This window comes from Ammodytes marinus (assembly GCF_949987685.1).
Source record: "Ammodytes marinus genome assembly, contig: scaffold_209, whole genome shotgun sequence".
Taxonomy (NCBI): Eukaryota; Metazoa; Chordata; class Actinopteri; order Uranoscopiformes; family Ammodytidae; genus Ammodytes; species Ammodytes marinus.
The window spans coordinates 20,001-30,000 of record NW_027648159.1 but is presented as its reverse complement, the minus strand read 5'-3'; the positions used below and the strand labels follow the sequence as shown (position 1 = coordinate 30,000).

The 10,000-nt window shown below is 45.3% G+C and overlaps 2 protein-coding genes across 4 annotated transcripts in view; one reads left to right on the top strand and one right to left on the bottom strand.

Annotated features, from left to right (window-relative positions):
* bop1 (BOP1 ribosomal biogenesis factor) overlaps positions 1-3,400 on the top strand; it is a 14,870-nt gene extending 11,470 nt beyond the window's left edge. Inside the window, 4 exon segments of the mRNA XM_080054855.1 lie at positions 220-511; positions 727-811; positions 1,674-1,781; positions 3,127-3,400. Of these exon segments, the coding sequence (XP_079910981.1) occupies positions 220-511; positions 727-811; positions 1,674-1,781; positions 3,127-3,280 (639 nt within the window). The 3' untranslated portion in view covers positions 3,281-3,400.
* A 1,154-nt stretch (positions 3,401-4,554) lies between these two features.
* The window catches only part of LOC307270969 (uncharacterized protein), a 6,874-nt gene continuing 1,428 nt past the window's right edge, over positions 4,555-10,000 (bottom strand). The window contains exons 2-4 of one of the 3 annotated variants that reach the window (XM_080054856.1): positions 8,835-8,967; positions 8,055-8,224; positions 4,555-6,263 (exon numbers count right to left, since the gene is read on the bottom strand). In XM_080054856.1, coding sequence (XP_079910982.1) covers positions 5,911-6,263; positions 8,055-8,224; positions 8,835-8,967 — 656 coding nt within the window. In that variant the 3' untranslated portion in view covers positions 4,555-5,910. The remainder of the gene's footprint in view (positions 6,264-8,054; positions 8,225-8,834; positions 8,968-10,000) is intronic. The other 2 variants (XM_080054857.1, XM_080054858.1) reach the window with 2 other exon arrangements.

The following is a 10,000-nucleotide window of genomic DNA, read 5'->3' as shown; positions in this document are numbered from 1 at the left end:
AAAGTGGATCGTCCCATCCCTAATTGTGTTGTGTTGTTTCCAGGCTGTGCAGCAGGTGGCGTGGCATGCTAAAGGGGACTACCTAGCCCCCGCCATGCCCCATCACTCCAGGGTTAATGTTAGGGGATAGGGGGTCGGGTTATACCCTATTAGGGACTAGTGTAATGGTTCTAATGTGTTGTTATATCTAGTCTAATGGTTATATCATGTCTTTCCCAGGCTGTGCAGCAGGTGGCGTGGCATGCTAAAGGGGACTACTTGGCCTCCGTGATGCCGGATCACTCCTCCCATCTGCAGGTGTTAATCCACCAGCTGAGCAGACGGCGCAGTCAGAATCCCTTCAGGAAGAACCGTGGCCTGGTGCAGTGCGTATCCTTCCACCCCAGCCGGCCCTACTTCTTTGTGGCTACGCAGCGCTGCATCCGCCTGTACAACCTGCAGAAGCAGGAGATGACCAAGAAGCTGCAAGCTAACGCTAAGTGGATCTCTAGCATAGCAGTGCACCCGGGAGGTAAGCCTACAAACATGGCCGCTTAGAACTACATTCACACAGACCCTAATAACTCTATCACCCCTCTAACCTTAACCCTCTTATAGCAGGCATTTAGACCAGTTATCTAGCCCTAATAGCATATTGATATATTCCCAGTCTCCTTCTACCCACAATGCACTGTGTTTTGGTTCACTTCCTGCCTTTGGACCAATGGCGCTCTGTGTGTTCGTCAGGTGACCATGTGATCTGTGGGAGCTACGACTGCAGACTGAGCTGGTTCGATCTGGACCTGTCCACCAAACCCTACAAGGTCCTCAGGTGGGTCTCTATTACAAGCACTACGGTATATCTGCTCTATTAGAAGCATTATGGTATATCTGCTCTATTACAGACACTACGCTATATCTGCTCTATTACAGACACTATGGTATATCTGCTCTATTAGAAGCACTACGGTATATCTGCTCTATTACAGGCATTACGGTATATCTACTGTGTTAGGTCAGTCACTCTATTACAGGTACTATGGTAGATCTTATTTATTACAGGACTTACGGTAGATCAGCTGTGTTATGCAGCACTCTATTAAAGCAGGCGTCTGTGTTGAAGTGTGTAGGGCGGTCGTCCACTGGGTTACTGTCTGTCTGTCTGTCTGTCTGTCTATCTGGGGCGTCTGTGGTGAAGTGTGTAGGGCGGTCGTCCACTGGGTTACAGGGTCGGTGGTTGGATCCCCCGTCTCCCCGCCACATGTCCAAGTGTCCCTGGGCAAAGAGACACTGAACCCTAAATGTCTCCTGATAGTTAGCTTGCACCCTTACATGGATGGACAGACAGACGGAGAGACAGACAGACAGGCAGGCAGACAGACAGACGGAGAGACAGACAGACAGACGGACAGACAGACAGATGGAGAGACAGGAACACAGACAGACAGACAGACAGACAGACAGACAGACAGACAGGCTTAATGAGTGTGTTTCCTTACAGACACCATAAGAAGGCGGTGAGGGGCGTGGCCTATCACAGACACTATAGACAGACAGGCAGACACACACACAGACAGACCCACAGACAGACACACAGACAGACAGACAGACAGACCCACAGACAGACGGAGAGACAGACAGACAGACCCACAGACAGACAGACAGGCTTAATGAGTGTGTGTCCTTCCCACCAGACACCATAAGAAGGCGGTGAGGGGCGTGGCCTATCACAGACACTATCCTCTGTTCGCCTCGGCCTCCGACGACGGATCGGTCATCGTCTGTCACGGCACGGTGTACAAGTAAGACACACACACACACACACACACACACACACACACACACACACACACACACACAGACACAGACGCACGTCTCACATACAGTGGCTTGCAAAAGTATTCATACCCCTTGAACTTTTCCACATTGTCACGTTACAACCACATACGTACATTTATCTTATTGAAATTTTATGTGATCGACCAAATACAAAATGGTCCAGTCAAAGTCCAGACCTAAAAACAATTGAGAATATTGAGAAAGACTTGAAAATTGCTGTTGGCAGATGCTCTCCATCCAATCTGATGCTGAATCTGAAGCTTGAGCTATTTTCCATTAGCCTGGAAATCCAGACCCTGATATCTTGAACGATAGAGGGTCTGGCCACGATCAATAGTAATTTCCAACTCTAGGGGCGGCTCCTACTCGTGCATTTCAAATGACACTGCACGCAGTTGGATAGCACTACAACCAATCAGAGCGATGCACAAGGCGACGTAAGCCCCGTTCGTTTAGTGAACAGCTGTTAAACTGTTAAATTAAACGTTTGCCGTGGTCGGTCGGCAAAACAGAACATTCCACTTACTTTCTAATGAAAGATTTGAGTGCCGTCTTCCAAATCGTTAAGGGTCGAGGCCAAAGCAGTCTCAAACTCACACAACATATCCGCAGCCATCTTTGATGTTTACTATCACGGCTTCGACGTCGCATGCACGTCACTGTCGTCATCCGGTTACGTCCTCCCCAGAGTACCATACAAAGGGCTCTGGCGCGCCCATATTAGATAGAACCAATTGAAACGTGAGTCTGGATTTCTGGGATTTCTGAAAAGCTTCTATTGAGCGTGTCCAGATCAACAGGCGCAGCAAATTTAATTTGCCAGCGCCTAGTGGCAGGTCTGGGAATGCCAGGCTAATTTTCCATAGAAGAATTGACAAAATATATCAGTCTGTATATGTGCAAAGCTGGTAGAGAAATACTCCAATAGATTTGCAGCTGTAATGGCAGCGATAGGTGGTTCTACAAAGCATTGACTCAGGGGGCTGAATACTTTTGCACGCCACACTTTTCAGTTTTTTATTTATAAAAAAAATGTAAAACCATATTTCATTTTCATTCCACTTCACAATGATGCGCCACTTTGTGTTGGTCTATCACTGTGTGTTGGTGTATCACTGTGTGTTGGTCTATCACATGAAATCCCAGTAAAATAAATGTACGTGTGTGGTTATAACGTGACAAAATGTGGAAAATTTCAAGGGGTATGAATACTTTTGCAATCCACTGTATTTCACTCACTCACTCACTCACTCACTGTACAATTAAGACACAATACACACACTAACCCGATGTCTCTCTCTCTCTCAGTGACCTGCTCATGAATCCGCTGGTGGTTCCAGTCAAAGTGCTGCGCGGTCATGTGACGACTCACGACCTCGGAGTGCTGGACGTAACCTTCCACCCCACACAGCCCTGGGTCTTTAGCTCTGGGGCAGACGCTACTATCCGCCTGTTTACCTGAGGGACAGACAGGCAGGGAGACAGACAGACAGGGAGGGAGACAGACAGACAGGGAGGGAGGGAGACGTAACCTTCCACCCCACGCAGCCCTGGGTCTTTAGCTCTGGGGCCGACGCTACAATCCGCCTGTTTACCTGAGAGGGAGACAGGCAGGGAGGGAGGGAGGGAGGGAGACAGACAGACAGACAGGGAGGGAGGGAGACGTAACCTTCCACCCCACGCAGCCCTGGGTCTTTAGCTCTGGGGCCGACGCTACAATCCGCCTGTTTACCTGAGAGGGAGACAGGCAGGGAGGGAGGGAGGGAGGGAGAAAGACAGACAGGGAGGGAGGGAGGGAGGCAGACAGACAGACAGACAGGGAGGGAGACAGGGAGGGAGGGAGGGAGATAGGGAGGGAGGGAGACAGGGAGGGAGGGAGGGAGGGACAAAGACAGACAGGGAGGGAGGAAGGGAGACAGACAGGGAGGGAGGCAGACAGGGAGGGAGGGAGGGAGATAGACAGACAGAGGATGGAAGGATCCGTCTCTTCACCTAGCAACTATATTAAAATGTCTTTAATCAATATGTCGATAAGTCTCAAAGCTACTTCTTCTTCGTGTTAAAGCCAGACCATCTGAGTGACTGTGTGAATATAACCTGTTTATCCTTGTTTTAAATAAACTCTAACTTTCTCACCCTTTGTTTGGTTGTTTGTTTGTTTGTTTGTTTGTTTGTTTGGTTGTTTGTTTGTTTGTTTGTTTGCTAGACGTTCAGTCCCTAAACCCTCTCTCTTCTCCAATCTGATGCTCTGGTTTGACTTCAGTACATTGTCTTGACCACGTCTACATGTCTAAATGCATTGAGTTGCTGCCATGTGATTGGCTGATTAGCTATTTGTTTCTACAAGCAATGAACAGGTGATAGATTTTATGCTTTATTGATAGTGCAGAGACAGAGTTGAAATGGGGCAGAGAGGGGAGTGACATGCAGAGAACGACCGCGGGCTGGAATCAAACCCGGGTCCGCTGCTGGCCGAGGCCCATGGGGGGGGACGCCCTACCAACTGAGCTAAGGGCGCCCCCACAATTCTTCTGTTTTGTCTAAATACATGTTATTCTTTATGATGACATCATCTTCTATCTAGTGATGAAACAGTTAATCTAGTACGAGCAGGTAGACAGGCAGGCAGGTAGACAGACAGGCAGGCAGACAGACGGGTAGACAGGCAGACAGGTGGAGATTGTTCTGGATTAACCCAATTCTTTTTTATTGCAATAAACACTTTTTATAATTTTTTTATTTTTCACATCGGTACAAAACACTTTTTTTTAAACAAAAAATTCAGATAAAACATCAAATATATTACAGTGAAATCCATAGAGTATAATCCTACCAGACATGGCGTCTATAAAAGACTTCAGTATCCTGTTGGCTATAAAACACTAGAGTATAATCCTACCAGACATGGCGTCTATAAAAGACTTCAGTATCCTGTTGGCTATAAAACACTAGAGTATAATCCTACCAGACATGGCGTTTATAAAAGACTTCAGTATCCTGTTGGCTATAAAACACTAGAGTATATCCTACCAGACATGGCATCTATAAAAGACTTCAGTATCCTGTTGGCTATAAAACACTAGAGTATATCCTACCAGACATGGCATCTATAAAAGACTTCAGTATCCTGTTGGCTATAAAACACTAGAGTATATCCTACCAGACATGGCGTCTATAAAAGACTTCAGTATCCTGTTGGCTATAAAACACTAGAGTATAATCCTACCAAACATGGCGTCTATAGAAGAGTTCAGAGTCCTGTTGGCTATAAAACACTAGAGTATATCCTACCAGACATGGCGTCTATAAAAGACTTCAGTATCCTGTTGGCTATAAAACACTACACAGGACGATTTCACCTTTAACTTCATGAATATATTTGGCAAAGAGAAAAAATCGGATTTCTAATCAAACAAACGTGAAGCTCTTTTCTGAGATCATAAAACCAAAAAGATTATGTTTACAAGTCAAGGAGACTTTCTACAGAGTTGTCCCAAAACAAACAGGAAGTAGCCGTGACCTTCACACTAAATATAAACAAAATGTCACAGAGGATTATCCTGTCTAGTCAACTCCTAAGTCTGAAGGATAAAAACGTACAAAGAACTTAAACATTGTCCTTAGAAACCTGTAGAGTACGCCATGTTAGAAACCTGTAGAGTAGAGTACGCCATGTTAGCTGTTTATTCTATTTTGTCTTTTGTTTGTGTTTGTGTTCTTAAAATAACAATCCAGAAATAAAGTATTTAAAAATGATCCTAAAAATAAAACAAAAAACTTACAAAGACCCAAACTGAAGCGTAGTTTGTATTAATGATAAGGCAGTTCATACAAAATAAAAGAAACACGCAAAACCAGTGTACAGTCTAGATATGAGCCATGCAGATATGAGCCATTCATGTGACTGTGTGTGTGACTGGTGTCTAGTTCTATGAGATCTAGCTGGTCCATTTCTACCTTCACAATCATGACAGGACTATCTGATCTGCTAAGAACAGTCTGAAGTATGAACACATGGACTCTCAGTGTGAGTGATAAGGCAGTTTGAACAGGATCAAATCAATTGGATATTAACCCTTTAATGTGACTAATCTATATCTGAGTGGCGTCCAGCTCTAAGTGATCTAGCTGGTCTATTTCTACCTTGACCACGGAGCTGCTCTCGATGTTCAGCAGGAGGTTGAGGATCCCGATCTTCGCGTGTTGCCGTCGGTGATGGTCCAGTTTGTCTAAGAGAGGAACCAGGCTCAGGGCAAAGTGGTAGGACTCATCAGACGGAGCTCCAGGCAGACCAGGGGGCCGCTCGGCGAGGCTATGCCCAGCTTGGTGCCTCCTCTCTGGGGAGCGATCGCCGGCGTAAGGCCCCGCAGTGTGGTGGTTCCTCTGCGGGCTGCGGGAGCGGTACGGTCTGTCTGTGTGTGAATGGGACCGGCCGGTTCTGGGGTCTGAAGACCAGAGGACAGATATCAGACATTTAAACCAGGCAGACAGAAGGACAGATATTAGACATTTAAACCAGACAGACAGACAGACAGACAGACAGACAGACAGACAGAAGGACAGATATCAGACATTTAAACCAGACAGACAGACAGACAGACAGAAGGACAGATATTAGACATTTAAACCAGACAGACAGACAGACAGACAGACAGACAGATATTAGACATTTAAACCAGACAGACAGACAGACAGACAGACAGACAGACAGACAGACAGACAGACAGACAGACAGAAGGACAGACAGACAGACAGAAGGACAGATATTAGACATTTAAACCAGGCAGACAGAAGGACAGATATTAGACATTTAAACCAGACAGACAGACAGACAGATATAAGACATTTAAACCAGACAGACAGACAGACAGACAGACAGACAGAAGGACAGATATAAGACATTTAAACCAGACAGACAGAAGGACAGATATAAGACATTTAAACCAGACAGACAGACAGATATTAGACATTTAAACCAGACAGACAGACAGACAGATATTAGACATTTAAACCAGACAGACAGACAGACAGAAGGACAGATATTAGACATTTAAACCAGACAGACAGACAGAAGGACAGATATTAGACATTTAAACCAGACAGACAGACAGACAGACAGCCAGACAGACAGACAGACAGAAGGACAGATATTAGACATTTAAACCAGACAGACAGACAGACAGACAGAAGGACAGATATAAGACATTTAAACCAGACAGACAGACAGATATTAGACATTTAAACCAGACAGACAGACAGACAGACAGACAGACAGAAGGACAGATATAAGACATTTAAACCAGACAGACAGACAGACAGACAGAAGGACAGATATAAGACATTTAAACCAGACAGACAGAAGGACAGATATAAGACATTTAAACCAGACAGACAGACAGATATTAGACATTTAAACCAGACAGACAGACAGATATTAGACATTTAAACCAGACAGACAGACAGATATAAGACATTTAAACCAGACAGACAGACAGACAGACAGAAGGACAGATATAAGACATTTAAACCAGACAGACAGAAGGACAGATATTAGACATTTAAACCAGACAGACAGAAGGACAGATATAAGACATTTAAACCACCAGACAGACAGACAGACAGACAGACAGACAGACAGACAGACACTATATAACGGCCACTCTAGGCTGATCACAACTAGAGACTTTAGTGGCAAACAGGATGTTCATTATCAGTCAAACACATAGGAACAGCCTACACTCTCCATAGCTTCTCTCGTGCACACTGACACACTTGCTAATATGCACTTTTAAGTATGCAATTGTTAGTGTGCATGTGTCAGTATGAATTGTTAAGTATGCACTTTTAAGCATGTACTTTAAAGTATGTACTTTTAAGCATGCACTTTTTGCAAATTTCGATAAACCTTCCCTGCGTTCCAAATCACATACTCATTCTTTTTACTACACTGCATACTAAAGTACAGAAGGGATTTAGGGCCACAGGAGAGACAAGGAGGATTTTTTTTCATTATTTCGAGAAATGTCAAGAATAAAGACGAATACTCCAAAATACTGTTGGAGTTAGTGGGGCATCTGGGTGTTTTCAGCATACTGCCATTGACGTCCATGTATTGGGATATCCTAAATCTTTTTCTGGCATACTAAATAGTAGGGAAGTATGGGGATTGGAACGCAGGGCTAGTGTAAACTGTCAAATAAAGAAAGTTAAAAAATGAGAGGTTGTGATTGGCTGACCTGCTGAATGAGAGGTTGTGATTGGCTGACCTGCTGAATGAGAGGCTGTGATTGGCTGACCTGCTGCAGGGGGCGGGGCCTCAGACAGCGAGGGGGAGCGTGATGTCATCATCTCAGAGTCTGACTGAGACTCTTCATCCACCGGAGGGAAACCACGAGCAGACCTGGAGCTACAGACAGGAGGGTTAGACTGTCTGTCTGTCTGTCTGTCTGTCTGTCTGTCTGTCTCTCTGTGTGTCTGTCTGTCTGTCTGTCTGTCTCTCTGTCTGTCTGTCTCTCTGTCTGTCAGGAGGGAAACCACGAGCAGACCTGGAGCTACAGACAGGAGGGTTAGACTGTCTGTCTGTCTGTCTGTCTGTCTGTCTGTCTGTCTGTCTGTCTGTCTGTCTGTCTGTCTGTCTGAGTGAGGGAAACCACGAGCAGACCTGGAGCTACAGACAGAGAGGGCTTTAGACTGTCTGTCTGTCTGTCTGTCTGTCTGTCTGTCTGTCTGTCTGTCTGTCTGTCTGTCTGTGTGTGTGTGTGTGTATCTGTCTGTCTGTCTGTCTGTCTGTCTGAGTGAGGGAAACCACGAGCAGACCTGGAGCTACAGACAGAGAGGGGCTTTAGTCTGTCTGTCTGTCTGTCTGTCTGTCTGTGTGTGTGTGTGTGTGTGTGTGTGTGTGTGTGTGTGTGTGTGTGTGTGTGTGTGTGTGTGTGTGTGTGTGTGTGTGTGTGTGTGTGTGTGTACTAACCATAGATAGTATATAAACATAGTATATAAACATAGTACATACTAACCCCCTGGTGACCACATGTGGAACCAGGAACTTCATGTTGTCTTTGTATTTCCACTCCCGGTTCATGTCTTCCTTCTTCCTGCTCTTCACAAACTGGTCACGGAGCTGACGCCATTTTGTTTTAACGATGTCGACTGGAACACAGAGACATGACATCATTATGACATCATTATGACATCATCAGACAACAGTTAGTAACTATATGGCTGTGTTGTAAAAGCCCTACTAACGTCCTCCCTCCTACATACTCAACATGTATATACTACATACTAAAAGCCCTACAACGTCCTCCCTCCTACATACTCAACATGTATATACTACATACTAAAAGCCCTACTAACGCCCTCCCTCCTACATACTCAACATGTATATACTACATACTAAAAGCCCTACTAACGTCCTCCCTCCTACATACTCAACATGTATATACTACATACTAAAAGCCCTACTAACGTCCTCCCTCCTACATACTCAACATGTATATACTACATACTGTCTACTTAACCATCCATTGTGTGTGCGAGGTTCGTCGGACTGTTTACACTGAAGTATACAGAAGCAATAAAGAATTAAAAAAAAAAACTTCTGTGTCGTTTGAAAAGACGCAATGCATTGTGGGGCCGCGGTTGAGTAGGTAAAGTATCCTATCGATACATAAAATCTTCCAATGGCCGACTGTCGCCCGGCTGCCGGTTCAGTTCCTGGGCTCTGCTGTGGGACCTTTGAGCACTGAAGACATATGGAAGGTTTTCAAAATGGAGAATTGCTCTTTGGAATGAATGTGCATTATATAAAATATTTACTGAAGTCAATTTGTATCAATGACACAACAGCTGATAGGCCTATGCCCTGTGTGTGTGTGTGTCTCTCTCTGTGGTGTGTGATAGGCCTATGCCCTGTGTGTGTGTGTGGCTGTGTGTGTGTGTGTCTCTCTCTGTGGTGTGTGATAGGCCTATGCCCTGTGTGTGTGTGTGGCTGTGTGTGTGTGTGTCTCTCTCTGTGGTGTGTGATAGGCCTATGCCCTGTGTGTGTGTGTGGCTGTGTGTGTGTGTGTCTCTCTCTGTGGTGTGTGATAGGCCTATGCCCTGTGTGTGTGTGTGGCTGTGTGTGTGTGTGTCTCTCTCTGTGGTGTGTGATAGGCCTATGCCCTGTGTGTGTGTGTGGCTG